This window comes from Notolepis coatsorum, assembly GCF_963971535.1.
Source record: "Notolepis coatsorum genome assembly, chromosome: 2".
NCBI classification, from domain to species: domain Eukaryota; kingdom Metazoa; phylum Chordata; class Actinopteri; order Aulopiformes; family Paralepididae; genus Notolepis; species Notolepis coatsorum.
Window position 1 is genome coordinate 22,709,422 of NC_140166.1, and position 19,214 is coordinate 22,728,635.

The window sequence follows — 19,214 nt, forward strand, 5'->3', positions numbered from 1 at the left end:
GTATGAAATAGTAAACAGTGCAATTACAGGTGGTCACTGGTCATTTCAACGTTTTCAAAGTGAAATCCAGTAACTAGCTCAGTATGCAGCTCAGTATATTAGTAACCCAGCTTGTATTAGGAGGCCGGCTTATAATTGCTTAGCTCAAGAGCGCACCCGGCCATTAATAGAGACCCGGCTTGTATTTGAGACCCGGTTACTATTAGAGGAATTACGGTAGTCAAACAATGCGTGTTAAGCCACTCTTAACTACTAACCTCTGTACTGTCCTTTACTATTATACACTTAGCTACTAAGTAGGCTACTGTGCCTATATTACTACCTACTATGCTAATATGTCTCTATATGACTATGCACTCAGAGTGTAACACTCAAGTTCGACACTATTTGACAAACAATATCACGTACCCTTAGCTGCCAGAGTTCGGTGTTGTCGGAGGAGGAGGTACTATCAGAGATAAAGAGGCAGTCTGTCATCACAGATCGGGGTGTGAAGCACTGTGAATACCAACCACTAGGAGCAGCGAAGGGGAGGATGTGTTTAGTTACTCTTTATGCCGCCCGTCTGAAACTCAGAGGCTGATCTAATCTAGCAGAATGCTGTCTTTCCGTCTGTAATTAATAGTGCCTGTTTGTTGACGCTGTTTCCACAGACGTATTCCATGTCGGTGTACCTGGTGAGACAGCTGACGTCCCCACTGCTGCTCCAGAGGCTGAGGATGAAGGGCATCAGGAATCCAGACCATTCCAGAGCTCTAAGTAATGATACAATACCACTCCAGAGCTCTAAGTAATGCTACAAGACTTCTCCAGAGCTCACAAGACGACCCCAGAGCTCTAAGTAATGATACAAGACCACTCCAGAGCTCTAAGTAATGCTACAAGACTTCTCCAGAGCTCACAAGACGACTCCAGAGCTCTAAGTAATGATACAAGACCACTCCAGAGCTCTTAAGTAATGATACAAGACTACTCCAGAGCTCTAAGTAATGATACAAGACCACTCCAGAGCTCTAAGTAATGATACAAGACCACTCCAGATCTCTAAGTAATGATACAAGACTCATAGAACCCAGACCACTCCAGAGCTCTTAAAGGAAAACTCCAACATTTTGGGAAATTAGCTTATTTAACATCTTCCCTGGAGTTAGACAAGAAGATACATACCTTTTTTGTCTCTGTGCGTGCATTTAGCTTAGGGAACAGTCGCTCCGTTAGCATAGCTTAGCTTCATCACTGGAAGTGAGGCGGGGCCGGAGCCTTACAGTGTATAGTTTGATTGATTGATTGAAAAGTTTATTAACAGATTGCAGAATACACTCCAAATACAACTCCAAAACGTTCATGTAAACATGTTGTGACCTGTGTATTCACCACGTGGAGAAATAAAAAATAATTGAATTAGACAATTACGTTTTATAAGCAAATATACTGGGACATTTTTTTTTGCCCAACCACTCCTCTCTGAGCGCAGCCAGTGATTTCAACCATGGGCGGAGTTTATGGGGGTGCAGGGGGTGCATTGCACCCCCTGGTGGCCGGGGGTGAAATTGCCTTTTTTTTTTTTTTTTTTTTTTTTTTTTTAATCAAGATTATTTTTATTTTAATAAAATTATAATAATTGTGAGAAACAAATCTGAATTCTATTATGTTTTGTTTTACAATACATTCATTTTATAGTAGTAATCATGTCACATTATAAGGCGAACCTTCTGTAGTGTGGCAGTGAAAGGGTTAACGGCAACGCGCGGCCAGCAGCAGCAGCAGCAGCGCGATACAAAGCCACTTATTCTGAGATGATAATTAATGTATCTGGATAACCAATGCACGAATTTTGTCGAGGCAGGTAGCGTTATTTCGGGAAAATTGATATCTATAGCCTGGTATATTTTTCGTCCACGAAAAATGGAGGCTGTAATAATTATTATTGCTCGAGAGTCTCTATAATAATAATTAGAGCCTAAGTCAGTTAAAAATGATCCCCCGTAGTGCTGTGTGTGTGAGTGTGTGTGTGTGCTGCTGTACTACCTAAATAAAATAAAAAATTAGGGGTTAGGGCATTGTAAAAACGCTAAAATAATAAAATAAAGGTCAAAAAAAATCGCGCGCGCCCGCTGCGCGTGCGCGCGGGTATAGTTCGCCAAGCAGTCGCACCCCCTGGCGTCAAGTTCAAACTCCGCCTATGATTTCAACGTGTCGTCGTGATGGTTGACATTCTCATTCGTTCAAAGGATCCGAACCGATTGAAGTTTATGCATACCATGACTTGAAATCCTCTTACCTTGATGATTAAAAGCTTCCCCAATTTAGAAAACAGTAATCCAATGGCTGGTATTGATAATATACTACTAACGCTCGGAGCTAACCAGCAACCGGACACTCAAGCAGATAACGAGAGCAATGACTTCCTTTCTGGGGGGTTTCAAAATAAAAGAGCGACGTCTATAGCAGCGGAAAACGTTTATTTTGTACATTATCTAACGTTAACACGAACCTAAACTAACGTTACAACTAACCTAAAGTTAGTTTAGGTTCGTGTTAACGTTAGATAATGTACAAAATAAACGTTTTCCGCTGCTATAGACGTCGCTCTTTTATTTTGAAACCCCCCAGAAAGGAAGTCATTGCTCTCGTTATCTGCTTGAGTGTCCGGTTGCTGGTTAGCTCCGAGCGTTAGTAGTATATTATCAATACCAGCCATTGGATTACTAAATTGGGGAAGCTTTTAATCATCAAGGTAAGAGGATTTCAAGTCATGGTATCCATAAACTTCAATCGGTTCGGATCCTTTGAACGAATGAGAATGTCAACAATCACGACGACACGTTGAAATCACTGGCTGCGCTCAGAGAGGAGTGGTTGGGCAAAAAAATTGTTCCCAGTATATTTGCTTATAAAACGTAATAGTCTAATTCAATTATTTTTTATTTCTCCACGTGGTGAATACACAGGTCACAACATGTTTACATGAACGTTTTGGAGTTGTATTTGGAGTGTATTCTGCAATCTGTTAATAAACGTTTCAATCAATCAATCAAACTATACACTGTAAGGCTCCGGCCCGCCTCACTTCCAGTGATGAAGCTAAGCTATGCTAACGGAGCGACTGTTCCCTAAGCTAAATGCACGCACAGAGACAAAAAAGGTATGTATCTTCTTGTCTAACTCCAGGGAAGATGTTAAATAAGCTAATTTCCCAAAATGTTGGAGTTTTCCTTTAACCTGTTCCCCCCCACGGGGTCGGTACCGACCCCTTTTTGACATTATTATCATATATTAATATTTTTATGAGTGATGCAATAAATTTGCATTTTTAAAATCAAACGTTTTCAAGTATTATTATCACTACTATGTCACAAATACATGTAGAATGTAAAACGTTAGGTTGGCAATAGTTTAGCAATAGGTTAAAAGTGAGTTTTTATCATTTTAAGGTTTTATTTTTCAGTCGCGTTTTTGACGCGGAACCGGAAATGGAAATGTTGAACCATGGGAATTGTAGTTTTTTTGCGGCCATTTTGAAGATCGCCTCGCCAGCTATCTGCCAGTGTCGGCATTTCTCAAAACTACACTTCCTGTGGTCTTCTGTGGACGTTCAAAGTTCGGCGTTCTGAAGAAATCATATCAATAATTGTTATGATTCGCGATAATAAGCTACAAAAGGTAACGTTTTTGACAAATATTGAAACGCAGTCAGTTTCTCCACACTATTGTAATCATGTAGGAAGAATCAGATCTGAAATTAGTTACAGAATGATTACACTGTGGGAGAAATAAAAAAGTACAGTCGATTACATTAAATATCTGTATATGTTATTACGCATGCCTGGTGATACTATATCCAAATTGAACTCGGCCATTTGAAAGATACTATATGTATATATATATAAATGTGCGAATTGGCTATAATAAGGTATTGTATAAGCATATATTCTATATTCTATAATAATATTTCAAATTGCATTGGTCCGGATGGGAGAATTCAGTACTGTATATACAAAACCTTCAATTTTATCATCTTCCCTTTATTAATTTCCTTAGATCTTTTGTACACATGATCTCAAGAGGGTACTGAATTAGCTCAGTGGCAGTTTTTTAAGTTTGGTCATTATTATCATGGTTTTATTCACTGTCAAAGATGAAAAGAAAAATCATAATTCATATTTTCCTTTGTTTCATCAGAATTTAAGCAAGCCTAGTAATAGACACAATATTTCTGACACTGAGAATACATTCATTGAGGTCCATAGATGTTCCTAGATACCAAGAATATGCAAATAGCCCTTGTAGAAGTGGAGCAATATTCCATTTACCTAGGTATACATTTTATGCAGATTTTCACCTGGGGTGGAACAGGTTAAGTAATGATACAAGACTCATAGAACCCAGACCACTCCAGAGCTTTGAGTAATGATACAAGACTCATAGAACCCAGACCACTTCAGAGCTTTGAGTAATGATACAAGACTCATAGAACCCAGACCACTCCAGAGCTCTAAGTAATGATACAAGACCACTCCAGACCTCTAAGTATTGATACAAGACTCATATAACCCAGACCACTCCAGAGCTTTGAGTAATGATACAAGACTCATAGAACCCAGACCACTCCAGAGCTTTAAGTAATGATACGAGACCACTCCAGAGCTCTAAGTAATGATACAAGACCACTCCAGACCTCTAAGTAATGATACAAGACCACTCCAGACCTCTAAGTATTGATACAAGACTCATGGAACCCAGACCACTCCAGAGCTTTAAGTAATGATACAAGACTCATGGAACCCAGACCACTCCAGAGCTTTAAGTAATGATACAAGACTCATGGAACCCAGACCACTCCAGAGCTTTAAGTATTGATACAAGACCACTCCAGAGCTTTAAGTAATAATACAAGATGCATAGAACCCAGACCACTCCAGAGCTTTAAGTAATGATACAAGGAACATAGAACCCAGACTACTCCAGTGCATTAAGTAATATACCGGTATACAAGGAGAATCATTGATACAGTTTTAAATGTTGATACACTGTATTGAACATAATTGTTTTGATTCTGTGTTGAGTTACATGATACGTTTCCTGACACGCCGTCTGCTTTCTCTCCCTCTTCATCTCCCTCTGTTAGTAAAAGAGAAGCTGACAGCGGATCCAGACAGTGAGATCGCTACAACAAGTCTACGAGTCTCGCTCATGTGTCCAGTAAGTGAACCGTGTTATAAATAAAACCTGATATTCATGACTTGAATGTGTATTCAACAAGATAACATGACTCAGTCATTTGTGTTAAACAAGATAACAAGACTTAGTCATGTGTGTTCAACAAAAGATAACAAGACTTAGTCATATGTGTTCAACAAAAGATAACAAGACTTAGTCATGTGGTTTCAACAAAAGATAACATGATTTAGTCATGTGGTTTCAACAAAAGATAACATGATTTAGTCATGTGTGTTCAACAAAAGATAACAAGACTTAGTCATGTGTGTTCAACAAAAGATAACAAGACTTAGTCATGTAGTTTCAACAAAAGATAACAAGACTTAGTCATGTGTGTTCAACAAAAGATAACAAGACTTAGTCATGTGGTTTCAACAAAAGATAACATGATTTAGTCATGTGTGTTCAACAAAAGATAACAAGACTTAGTCATGTGGTTTCAACAAAAGATAACATGATTTAGTCATGTGTGTTCAACAAAAGATAACAAGACTTAGTCATGTAGTTTCAACAAAAGATAACAAGACTTAGTCATGTGTGTTAAAAAAAGATAACAAGACTTAGTCATGTGTGTTCAACAAAAGATGACAAGACTTAGTCATGTGGTTTCAACAAAAGATAACAAGACTTAGTCATGTGTGTTCAACAAAAGATGACAAGACTTAGTCATGTGGTTTCAACAAAAGATGACAAGACTTAGTCATGTGGTTTCAACAAAAGATAACAAGACTTAGTTATTTGTGTTCCACAAAAAATAACAGTCGACCATATGAGGCCACTGCATCTGCTGTTGCAATTAGTGTCTTGAGTTAACCTCTTAACGTTCCGACGGCCTGCACACACATTTCAGTGTGTTCAAACCTTTGTAACTCTGACAATAGCACTCAGAGTAATTATGAAAAAAGAGAATTCTGAGTTTCCTTTCAAAAGAGGCCAGACTTGTGCATCTGCTACAAATGGTTCCAGAATAGCGTCCAATTTACATTCAGTATGCAATCGACAGGCGTTTTATGCTAAATTTGTTGCTGTTAAGAGGTTAAAGGCCCTATCGATAATTCATAAACTCACTATTTATAAAGCTAACCCTTACCTTAACCTCACTGTTTATAAGATAGATAGATACTTTATTGCCATTTCAACACATGGTTGATTGGGATTTGTCTCTGTGCAATGCTCATTACATCATAAAACAGTGGAAAAAACATACAGTATAAAACATACAATATAAAAACATACAAGAATACATACTGTGCATACAATGCAATCCTTGAAGTAGAAGTATTTCACCAAAAAAAAAAAAAATGCTACAGTGCATAAAAGAGCGCAGTGCTCCATTTTAAATTGCATATTGCCTTAAAGGCCCACTTGCAGGTTAAACCCTACTCTTCAATTATGGGTAGTTTACATCATTGGTATCTAATTTCATTATTTATTTTTTTCCATTTGACGCCGGAAATTCCACTCAGAAAGGGTTAAAAATGTCCACGCACGAATAACATGTATGGAGCCAATCAAAAAGCTTATCAGACGCTATCAGTGCCGTGACGTCACTGCAGGTAACTTTCCCCTACTTCTGATCCACTACAATGGAGTTTGACGAGTGCAGAAAGCTATTTCCTTGATCCAAATGGACGCCTTACAAGACGCAAATGGGTTTAATCGTCGGAGAGACTTTGATGGACCAGCTACAACTGCATTTTTGGTTGAAACAAGGTAGTTATATGGTTTTTAATGTCGTAAAAAAAGAACTACATGTACCACTAGGCAGCTTGTTGTTCAGTACAGCAGCGCTATTGGTCTGTTAGGCTGTCGGCTTATCCCCGTCACGGGTCATAGTACCAAGCTGGCTATATGGCTCTGGCTAACGTCAACGTTACCCCGCTAACGTTAGCATTATGTCTACTGTTGTGAACCATTTTAAATCGGGGCATGTAGAAGAGTTTCGGGAACGTATAAAATGTGCAGGTCCTCTTCTCAGACCTGTGGGGCAAAGCACTGCCCGCATCATGCCGGCTAGCAAGCTACACGTCACGGCATGTTGATAGCACAATAGTAGCCCCTTTCATGACTGTGATGCACTTGGTCACAAAACGGGCTACCACGATAGCTAACTAACGTTAACGTTACAAGCTCAAACACCTTATAACTACTACTACTGTCGTGTCCATAAGTTCCCTGGCAGAATACTTTGTTTGTGAGGACAAAGGTATACAAAGAGGAGAGAACCATTTTAAATCGGGGCATGTTAGGAGTTTCGAGAATGCTGGCTAGCTAGCTACTAACGTTATATACACAATATGTACAACGACACAATTACATTAGTATTTAAAAATATGGTAACGTGGTTGTGGCTTTTACAAATAGTGGTTAGCTTTAGAGATAAATGGCTATGATCACGGAGCAATAGTGTTAGGTGAAACGGATACTAGATTCCTCGGCTAGTAGTAGTAACAAGAAGGCTCTTTGCTTCCTGCCACTACCTGCCTGTGATTCTCAGGCGCCCTGCTGCCCTGTACCTTGTGTGACGTCATCATTAAGATGACACACGCACGCTATGAACCATGGATTAAAATATGCATGTGGTTGTGGTTGGGCGGACAAAATGTTTGATTAAAAACGCTAAAATTGGGTCAATTTCGATACATTTTTTCCCCTCTTCATGAAAGTCACTGTTGGCCTAGTCACATTGTTTATTGAACAAAAATACAACTTGCAAGTGGGCCTTTAAGGTGCCGGCTAATGCTAGCCCTTATACTACAAAGTGCCTGTGCATTAGGGCTTGAGTTCAGGTGACGGGACGCGTCTAGTCTTTTACCAACAAATATTTTTCCGCTATCTGATTGACCACTGATGTTTCTGGTCATGTGACATCTGCGCCAATCGCGTGACGCCTGTTTCTATCACTGGTTAAGCTTAGGCACTCTTTCGAAGTTGGTTAAGGTTAGAGTTTGTCTTAGAGCAGGGCGATAGAACACCAGCCCTGATTCCAAACTCTAACCTTAACCAACTTCGAAAGAGTCGCCTAAGCTTAACCAGTGATAGAACTAGGCGTTAGGTAGTTTGCAGGCTGTTAGAGGCGGAAATAGGCGCAGAAACGGGCGTCACGCGATTGGCGCAGATGTAACATGACCAGAAACGTCAGTGGCCAATCGGATGCAAGTTTGTTGGTAAAAAACTAGACACTGACGGGACAACCTCGGGATATGTGCTATTCTTAAAACGAGATGTCCTACACTTGAGACTTCTACCAGAGGGAAGGGGGTTAAAGAGTAAGCAGGGTGAGAGGGGTCACCGATCACCTTCTCCCCTTTCCGCCTGATGTGTGTGGCATATATAGAGTAGTGATGTGCATCTCCATCACTGAGGCCGATGCGATGCGCATCTCGATACGGTGCCAACGATACGATACATTAACGATACATTTGAAGCACCGGGCGATGCGATGCGATACACCCCCTGTTGAGATACGATACGATTAGATACTATTTGATTCAATATACTGCGATTCGGGGCGATACGATGCGATTCAACACAATGCAAAATAATCATACAATTCTATGGTATCACAGGTTTGGTTTTCCTTATATGCAGCAAATAATAAATTAATAAAAAAGTGCTTTACATATTTGAAGTTACAATTGTACAAAAAAGTGCTTTACATATTTGAAGAATAACAAATAACCTTTCACAAACAGGTTAACCGCTTACAATTGTAAGGAAAATGTAAACTATTATTGGCAGTCACTGCTGTAAACACCACTCTCACTGAGTGATTTAAACTCATGTCTTACTTAAAGTATTTCTTAACATTGGGCATTGCACTATGTTAAGACATATGAGTTTAAATCACTCAGTGAGGGTGGTGTTTACAGCAGCCTGTCCCCTGTGACTGCCAATACTAGTTCACATTTTTCCTTACAATTGTAAGCAGTTATGAAAGACCTGTTTGTGAAAGGCCCCCCAACCCCTCCTACCCAACCCCACCCAACCTCCTCCAAATGTACAGTTTTTACGTCAAATGTATATACTCTCTTTTCTGGACTCTTTTTCAATCAAAAGGTTATTTTTTATTCTTTATTGTTCATATAGAAATCACACCTCTGCTCACTGCTGAGTTAGTCTACCTGCTGAAAGAGTGTTAAGCACATCAGCCTGGCAGACAGTAGTATGGGCATTGCACTTGACATAACACCTCACTGAGGGATTTAACTCATGTCTTACATTAAGGTTTTTCTTCAGGAATATTAGTTGATCCACATGATCAGGATGAAGCAAGCTGCGCTTTGCTGTCACTATGTCACCGGCTGTACTAAACACTCGTTCAGAGGGTACACTTGTTGCAGGGATGGACAGATAGCTCTTTGCCAATGTTGAGAGCAGTGGAAGATCCACTTGTTTTTTCCACCACTGCAACACATCACCACTCAAACCTAAAGCATTCCTCTCTCTGTACTTGAAGATGTCCTCCTTAGCTCACTCCCTTGTACTCTTCTTCACTGGTGATCGTGCAGGGAGGAAATCACCCAACATCTGGTCCAAGGCCGTCTTCTTCATGGGAGGGACATCATCTAGGGCAGTGGTTCCCAAACTGTGGCTCGCGCACGTGCGCGAGCGCCCTCTAGGTGGTGCGTGACATGAAAAGGCTAATGGTGGCAAATATTAAAAAAAAATTAAGAAATTACAATAAAATTTCATACAAATCTTAGACCTTTAGTATTATGGATATTAAACATGCTGGCAGAGTACATGCATCCATGTTGTCGTGAACATTTTAATTAAATAAAGAAATTCCCTATCCATAGTCGCCGTGGGAAGAGATAAAATAAAATCTGTGCACGGAGACCAGCAACAATCTTTTCTAACAGAAACCCATTGGGGGGTGCGTCAGCTAGGTCGGGAGGTGACAAGGGGGTGCACGGCCAATCTAGATCTAGGGAGTGGAAAAGAAGAGAAGAGGGGATTATCAGTTGTGCTGAAAAATTATGTCAGTCAATAATATACTACAAAAATTATGACATACTATACAATAATATCACACCCATTTTCAAATCAACACTTTTATAACTTGTGGCACAGTTCCTATCAAAACAAACCTGTCACTCTTGTCTTCCTCTCTGCGGGGGCTCCTGTCACCTTCAGCTCCCTGGTCCTCATTCAGAGTGTCACCTTCAGCTCCCTGGTCCTCATTCAGAGTGTCACCTTCTGTTTCAGCTGCCTGGTCCTCATCAAGTGTGTCACCGACGTCCCCTGCCTGACAATAATCAGCACAAATTAGCTATTAGATTTCCTTAAACTAAACAAATAAGCATCAGTTAAGTAAGACACAGGTAAATAAGAGTGAGAGTGAGACAGACACTAGCTACAATATATGGGCGTTTATTTGATTTTGGGCACTTTTGGGAACATGAATTTATCAAAAATAAAATTGCATAAAACCTTCAATTATCAATTAAGCTTTATAGTCATTTTGTCAGGAATCATAATATGAACATTGTTGTAAACATCACTTTATGGAATTTAATATATTTAACACTTTTCCTAGAATGTCGGAGAACATTGTCATTACCATCACGTTACCAAATAACTCTTTAAAACGTAATATAGTAGTATATTCTTACCTGTCCATCCATCTTCACCACCTCTGCTATTATCCCCATGAATATCATGTCCTTAGTGTCGTTGCCATCCAGGAAAGCCAGGTCCTTGAAGCGGGGATCAAGTGCTGAGGCATAGTGGAGGAGGTCTTGGAGATATGTGTAGTGGCCATCAAAGTTCTGTCTGAATCGCTCCTTCATCTCTGAAATGACCGGTAGATCGCTCTCATATGGCTGGAAATGCCTCTGCAGTTTGGCCTGCATTGGGGAGATCATTGAGATGGTGTTTCCCCCCCCCTCACTGAGGAGTGTGGTTGCTACTTTCAGGGGGGACATCAGTTTGATGACCTCTGGGATCAGTATCATGTCTTCCTCTGTCAGGCTGGCCAAGCCTTCTCCCCTCCTTATCTTCCTTGTCAGCAGGGTGTTCAACACAGCAGGCTGCTGTTCCCAAAAACAACATGTCCAGTGAACTGTTCCACCTTGTGGAAACATCATGCACTAGCTTGTGGTGAGGCAGGTGTAACTGGGTCTGCATTTCACGGAGAGCTTCAGTTGCTTTTGGGCTTTTGTGAAAACATTTTACCACCTTCCTAATTTTCACCAGAAGCTCTGAAACCCAGTCCACCTGAATGAATGAATGAATGAATGAAAACTTTATTTAACAGATTGCAGAATGGGTACAATTACAATACAGTACGGCTCAATGAATACACACAATTGTTAAGGGGATGCAGACCAGAGAAAGATAAGATAAGATATTCCTTTATTGATCCCCTTGGGGAAATTCAGGCATCATAGCAGCATGGGGGGGAGGGGGGGAGGGGTACAGGTAGTAAAACAACACAGTATACAGGTAGTAAAAGACAACACAGGCAGTGTAAACAATTTGATCAATATGGTCAATATAATTTACTATCTGACTAGCTGAGGAATATTCACATTATTCACAGTGTCACATAAGGTGCAGTATGCATGAGGTAGTGTTATAATTTATAATTTACTATCTACTGAGTATACATTAATCAAAGTACCAGGGTAGTCTACTTTGTCCCCCTTGGGTTCCTATAAGTCCCAGGTCCCAGACGTTTGTCTTGTTTACATCAGGGTCCCCCATTTTCAATTCATAGTGACATTTATGACATACACATTTATGGCATAGGGACATACAGCATACAGGTATATAGTACTGTTACATTTGTGACATATTCGATATGCAAATATACAGTACTGTTACCCATAGATCCTAACAGGGAAAATATATACATATGATGGGGAGGGGACTACATTAGGAGGGGGTGGGTGCCGTGGGAGAGAAATATACATACCTTCAGGGCTTTTTGCGAGGCCAGGTTTAGGGGCATGTTACACACAGTGTTTTTGTGCTCGTTTTTATACGTTTTTGAATATGTTTCATGTCCCTTTTACACAGAAATGCTTTTTTTGGCGTTTTTTGGTGGATACGTTGTGGCCCTAGCTGAAACGCTAAATTGTGTTTGCGTTTTTGAGCAACGCCAAAAACTCGCAGACAACAGTCGTGTAGCCTTCACAGAGCCGCTGTTGCGAAAACGCCCATGCGCAGTAGATACCATCTGCGTGCCTTTCCGGTGACAACAGTGTGTGTGTGTGTGTGTTTGGGACATAGCTCCGTGTCCCAAATAGCTGCAGCTACCTGGACCCCAGTCCAAGCTACAACAGTCTGCATTCCCTTAACAATTGTTTGTATTGAGCCGTATTGTATTGTACCCATTATGCAATATGTTAAATAAAGTTTACATCCATTAATTCTGCTAGCATTACCACTGGCTAGCTATCAGACCCTGTTAGCTCAAAGCTCCTCTTTCAACTTAACAAGCATTAAACAAAATGGCCCAGTCATCTATTCACCTTTGTTTAATACACACAGCGTTGTCTCTAATGTTATCTAATTACTGATAGCTCCCGATATCATCAGTTTGGTGCTGGCTAACTAGCGTGAGCTAACGTTAGCTTCTAGCCACAATGCTATACTGTTAGAATGGCATATTCCATTGACGTTAGCATGCAGCTAACAATGTAGCTACCGATCTTTTTTTAGACTAAACTATCCGCTCTTGGTGGTCACTTGTGTTGATGTTAGTTTTGTTTCATCAACAAATGACAGGCAGAACACACAGTGAATGTATCCGTTTTGTTTATTGCACTTTTATTAGACTTTGCTGAAAAAGAAGTGCTGCACTGGGTAAATAGGCAAAAGATGGTGGCGCCCATAGGCGCCCGCCTTGTTGACATTTGCTTTGCAGGCACATTTAAGTTCTGATTGGTTGAAATTGCCTTCATGTTTGCCACCTACTGCGTTGGCAGTGTACTACATCAGTGTGCTCAGGTGACAAAAACGAAAGTGTGACTCGAGGCTGCCACGTTGCGGCGAAACTCATCTGACAATGAAACGAAAATGAAACGAAAGGTGTAACCGGCGCCTTAGTGTGTGCGCGATGCATCGCACATGTGGCTCCATCTCTGCAGCAACTCCAGCCAGTAGCATGTTGCTTGCGTTATCCAACGCTGGATTCTTGTCCTCAATTTTCCACTCGCGACAAACGTCTTGCAGTAAAACTGCTATATTATTTCCTGTGTGGGCCTCGTTGAATACTCTGGTTTGCAGAACATGGTTTTGCAATACCCACTCGCCATCAATATAGTGTGCCGTGACCGTGACATATGAGTCAGTGGCGCGAGACGTCCATCCATCGACTGTAATTGCAACTCTTTGGTCATTGCTCAGCGAGTCAAGTATCTCTCTTCTCACTTTGTCATATAGAGCAGGGATTTGTTTCTCGGTAAAGGACCTCCTATTTGGAATATGGTACCTGGGCTCCAAAATGTGGAGGAGGTGTTGGAAGCCCTCGTTCTCGATGACACTGTATGGCTGTATATCTTTACAGATAAAGTAGGTGATAGCATTTGTTATTGCCTGTGAACAGGTAGACTCGTTAGCCAGCGGAGCGTGAAAAAAAGCTGATATCTCACCGGTCTTGCTGCCGCTGGCCGGGTTAGCTTCAGCTGAATCCGAGGAAGCCCCACACCGTACGTACTAGTATCCACACCATGTCGCCTCTTTATGTGCGTCGCCAGATTCGTTGTACTACTTGTGTACTTTATTGGGACACTGCATCGCTTGCAAATTGCTTGCGATTTATCAAGTTGTCCGTCTTTTTTGTAGAATCCAAACGTTAGATTTGTATGTACCTTTCGGCACGCTTTTGATTGATTGATTGAAAACTTTATTAACAGATTGCAGAATGGGTACAGTACAGTACAGCTCAATACATACAATTGTTAAGGGGATGCAAACCAGAGAAAGACTTTCGTCTTGTTTACATCAGGGTCCCCCATTTTCAATTCATCATAACATATATGACACACACGACATACAGATAGACAGTACTGCTACATCTATACATTTATGACATACCAGATTTGCAAATACAGTACTGTTTGTGATACAAAAGGTGTCCAGAAAAGAGTGTATATACATTTGACGTAGAAACTGTACATTGGAGGAGGTTGGGTAGGTGGGGTGGGGTTGGGTGGGTGGGTGGGGGGCTGTACATTGGAGGTGGGGGCGGGGGGTGGTTGGGTAGGGGGTGGGTGGGGGGGGGACACTGTACACTGGAATACTGACAAAGCCATGCTTGGTCATTTACTGTACAACTGGGTTAGGACATTTGTAGGGGCCAGTTTCGAATTGCAGTCTCCCGTAGGTGTTCTTTGAGAGTAGTTTTGAAAGTGGGTAGTGATTCACATTCCTTTACAGCTTTGGGTAGGGTGTTCCACATTGATGTGGCATAATTGCGAAACGTGTTTAGTCCCTTGTTTGAGCCGAATCTGGGTTTAACATGATTTGTGGAGCTCCCTCTGGTGTTGTGATCGTGGTATTCACTGACCTTTGGGAATAATTTGACATGTACATGGGTACCTTGGTCGTGTAGTGTATCTTGTAGACCAGGCCCATTGCAAGTTGCTGTACTCTGTCGTCTACTCTAAGCCATCCTAGGTTGTCAAAGTGGGCAGGGGTGAGGTGGGTTCTAGGAGTCCGGTCAAGCAGTAGTCTGACTAGTTTGTTTTGAGATGTTTGTAATTTGGGTTTTAGTGCCTTTGAGGTGCTTTGGTACCATGAGGTGCAAGCATAGTCGTAGTACCCTTGAATGAGTGCTCCTGCCAGAGTCTTCAGGGTATTCTTGTTTACCAGAGAGGAGATCCGGTACAAGAATCGAGTTCGTTGGTTGACTTTTTTTATTACATTGGATGCCATTTTGTCACAGGAAAGATAAGCCTCTAGGATGGAACCCAGGTAGGTAATTTCATCTTTCCTTGTGACAATATTGTCACCCACTGTAACTGAGAAGCTGTCGGTCTTGCTGAGTTTATTATTTGAACCGAAGAGAATGGACTCTGTTTTGCCCATGTGTAATGATAGTTTATCGGCGAGCGATATGCAGATTTTGCCTAGTTCCAAGCTGAGGGTTTTTTCAACCTGTAACTTGTTCTTGTCAGAGACCAGCAGGGCTGAGTCGTCCGCAAACAGGAACAAGTTGCAGTCACAAGCTGACGACATGTCATTTGCATAAATTAGGAACAGTAGCGGTCCTAGTATGCTTCCTTGTAGAACACCACAGCTCACTGGGAGGGGGGGGGGATAGGGTACCGTTTTCCTCCACCATCTGTTCTCTCCCCTCCAGGTAGGATTGTATCCAGCTCACTGATAGACTTATCAAAACCAATTGCTTTTAGCTTGTCAATCAGAATGGTGTGATTGACGGTGTCGAAGGCCTTTTGTAGGTCCAGCATGACCATGCCGCAGTATTTGCCCGCGTCCACCTCTTGTTTGATGTGGTCGTTCAAATAGAGAAGGCATGTGTCAGTGGAGTGGGATGTTCTGAAGCCAGATTGGAATTCGTAGATTAGATTTTTTTCCGCAAGGTACTTTTCTATAAAAAAAATGTCCATGACTTTCGAGATGGATGTAAGGATAGAAACAGGGCGGTAGTTGCCTGGGTCTAATTTGCTGCCCTTTTTGTGCAGGGGTGTTACTCTCGCAATTTTGAAGTCCTTGGGGATGTGTCCCTGTTTTATGGAGAGGTTTATTATGTGTGTGATGACTGGGGTGATGGCGGCTGCTGAGTCTCTGAGGAATTTGGATCATGTATCTCAGGGGTGCCCAACCTTTTTTGAACCAATATCTACTTTTTAATTTGCCACCTAGCCGAGAGCTACCAGCCCAAATTTGACCTACTCTCGGCTGGTATTAGTAGTAATAGTATTAGTAATACCCATTCAATATGCACATGACCGAAAATATTATATGGCATATAATATTTTCTGTCATGTGCATATTGAATGGGTATATAATATAATATGATATTTTATATATCATTGTAATGGTGTAGTGTAGGAATTACAAGAATGACAAGACTAACTTCTCACGTTGGGCATGCAGGCAGCGTGACCCATTTATTTCACACTGCATACACACTGACAACACACACTCAATTCAATGGGCATGAGAAAACATATGTTTACATTGCCTAAGCAAAAGTGGAATACAATCAAAAAACAATTCCACAAAAAGGTCTGTCAACAGTCACTGATAGTTCTTCTTTATCTATTTTTTTTTGTAGAATTAAATGTCAGTCATATATGTCATCCTCACTGTCTTGCTCTGAATTGTCAGCTGTATTTACAATGCAGTGGTCTTTTCCATCAGTGGGTTTTCTTTTGCTTTTTGACACACTTTTGCAAAGTGATTCTGTGATCCACATGATTTGCACTGTTTCCCAAATGCTGGGCAATGTTCTCTGCCCCTTGGATGAGAGTTGCCACAGTATTTGCATGTATAATCTGTGTCTCCAGTTCTGGGTGAATAGCTCCGTCTCCCTTGGTTATGCCTGACTTGTTGCCTAGCAACGGCGTGAACAGCGTCGGCGCATGGGCTCGCTATCTCCATCGCTCTCACTCCCATATCAGCCTGTTCCGCTGCTCGGCACATTTCAACAGCGGTGATTAACGTGAGCCCTTTCTCTCTCAACAGTCTGCGTCTTATGCTCTCGTTTGCAACACCTAGTACAATTTTGTCACGAATCATTTAATCTCTTAGCTGCCCGTACTCATGTTGCTGCCTTTTCTCTCAGTCTGGTCACAAAACTGTCTATGGATTCGCCTTCCTCTTGTTGCTCCCGAACACGTACCTTTCATATTATGACGTTCTTCGCCGGTTTGAAGTACTTTTCCAACGTATCCAGTATGACTTTAGCGTCCCCTTGCCCCTGTTCGGTGAGATTCAGGTTGTGACGGTAAATGTGCCTGCATTCGCTTCCCACCACACTCTTCAGAGTTGCAGCCTGAATGTTCATGTCCTTCTTGGTTATACCCGTAGCGAGTGCATAGTCCTCGTATTCGGCACAGAATATGTCCGAGCTGACGCTCCAGTCGCCTGTGAAGCTCATCGGGGAGGGGGGTGGAATATTAGCCGCCATGCTAGCTGACAATAGCCCAACGTTACTTGTATCGGCCTCTGTAATGTTGTCTTCAGAACCAGCTAATATGTATACATGGACGTAAGTTCAACTACTTTTGACACCATGTTTGTGTGGATGTTTCTACGGCATGAATAACGACAGACGCAAGTATCAAGTTCAGCGTCTGTAAGCAAAGTGCTTCACATTCCTCTACATCCGGGTATTCAAAACCAAAGCAAGCGATTGCCGATCGCCTCGATCTAACTAGACCCCGTAACAATGATTTTCCAAAATAATCTCGTGGTCTACTTGAAACCAGCGTGCGATCTACCGATCGATCACGATCGACTGGTTGGGCACCACTGATGTATCTCTTTCTCGACTTCCATTGTTTGTTGATAACTGTGACGCGGCTCTCGCCTTCCGTAGTAGCGAATCAAAGATAGTGTCTGCTGTGTGCTGTGCACTGCACTGCTGACAGAAGTGGATGAGAGGAAATTATATGAATTAATCGGTTTTGACTGATACAAAGGCGCTACAACAAGATGCATCGTGAGTTCAGCCTGAATTGTAGCCGATGCGCCCTTTTTCTACCGGTGCACTCGCATCGTGAATGTTTATGCCGGTGCACCGATGCGAATCGGTGAATCTTAACATCACTAATATAGAGGCCACAGAAGGAAGATCACAGCCAATTATTTTTGACTCTGTGCGTACAGTTCTTTCTAGCTGTCCCCTATCATGGACGGGTGTGTTTCCATACCACACCGTCACTAAGAAGGTGAGGACGCTCTCCACAGTGGCTCTGTAGAAGTTGAGCATCGCCTCTCTGTTTATAAACCACACCCTTACCTTAACCCAGGGCTTGACATTAACTTTTTGAGATATTTTACGTGTCCGAAAGCTAAACTTACTTGTCCGAAACGTACTTGTGAAAATAAAGGCCTATTAAAAAATAAATAAAACCGACAAGAGATTTGGACAATTATTATGATTTAATAACTTAAACACAGTGTGTGTGTGCGCATTTGTGTGTGTGTGGGGTATATACTGTATGTCCTCCAGGCTCCAGCTCATCTTCACTCCCCATCAGCACCAGCTCATCTTCCTCATCTCCCCTCTCTAAATCTAAATGTTGTTTCTTTACTTTGGTTTTGTCGTCTATAGTTGTTATTGCCATAAAAAAACACCATTCAAATTATTAGGATTTGAAATAATAATTTATTTTAACAATAGGCACATTAGATCAACCGGTAACAACAAAACAATAACAATATTGAAACACCTTTCTTATATTATTGTCAGAGTAATACTGTGTGTGTGTGAGAGAGTGAGCATCAAATCTCAGTCTCAGTTGCCTCAGTCTTTGTTTCTGTAGAGAAAGAGAAAATAAATTGATTTAGTCAAAAGGCTCCCAGGTGGAAAGATTTCACAATCATTATGATGTAAAAATATATATTGTTAATGATGTCTTGTAGATTATTATGGATATTTGCAACTCTATTATTTTATTATTATTTTTAGTTTTTTAGCATTTTTACAGCTTTATTGGTCACGCAGGACCGACAGAGGAGAGGGCGAACGGGAGGAGAGGTGGGGGAGACATGCGACAAATAACGATGGGAGCTGGGATCGAACCCGGGTCGGCCGCGTAGGTGCGCGAGGCACTATGGTATGCGCCACGAGGGCGCCCTGCAACTCTATTATTTTAAGGGCTGATGGGATAGTTTATGAAGTAATAAAACACGTAGTGAAAAGTACAGAAATCCAAACTGGCATTTTCGGTGGCAGCATAGTCATTACAACAGACACTGATGTATTGGGTTTGAGTTTGAGCCTCTTGGATTCCGTAGTTGAGTGATGTCACACTAGGAAGTAGGGGTGGACGGTATAAACGGTATAC

At 41.5% G+C, this 19,214-nt stretch overlaps 1 protein-coding gene across 2 annotated transcripts in view; it reads left to right on the top strand.

Moving 5' to 3' along the window:
* The window catches only part of pias2 (protein inhibitor of activated STAT, 2), a 95,218-nt gene that overhangs the window by 43,234 nt on the left and 32,770 nt on the right, over nucleotides 1-19,214 (top strand). For both annotated transcript variants that reach the window (XM_084338004.1, XM_084338005.1), the window contains exons 8-9: nucleotides 654-759; nucleotides 5,129-5,202. In XM_084338004.1, coding sequence (XP_084194130.1) covers nucleotides 654-759; nucleotides 5,129-5,202 — 180 coding nt within the window. The remainder of the gene's footprint in view (nucleotides 1-653; nucleotides 760-5,128; nucleotides 5,203-19,214) is intronic.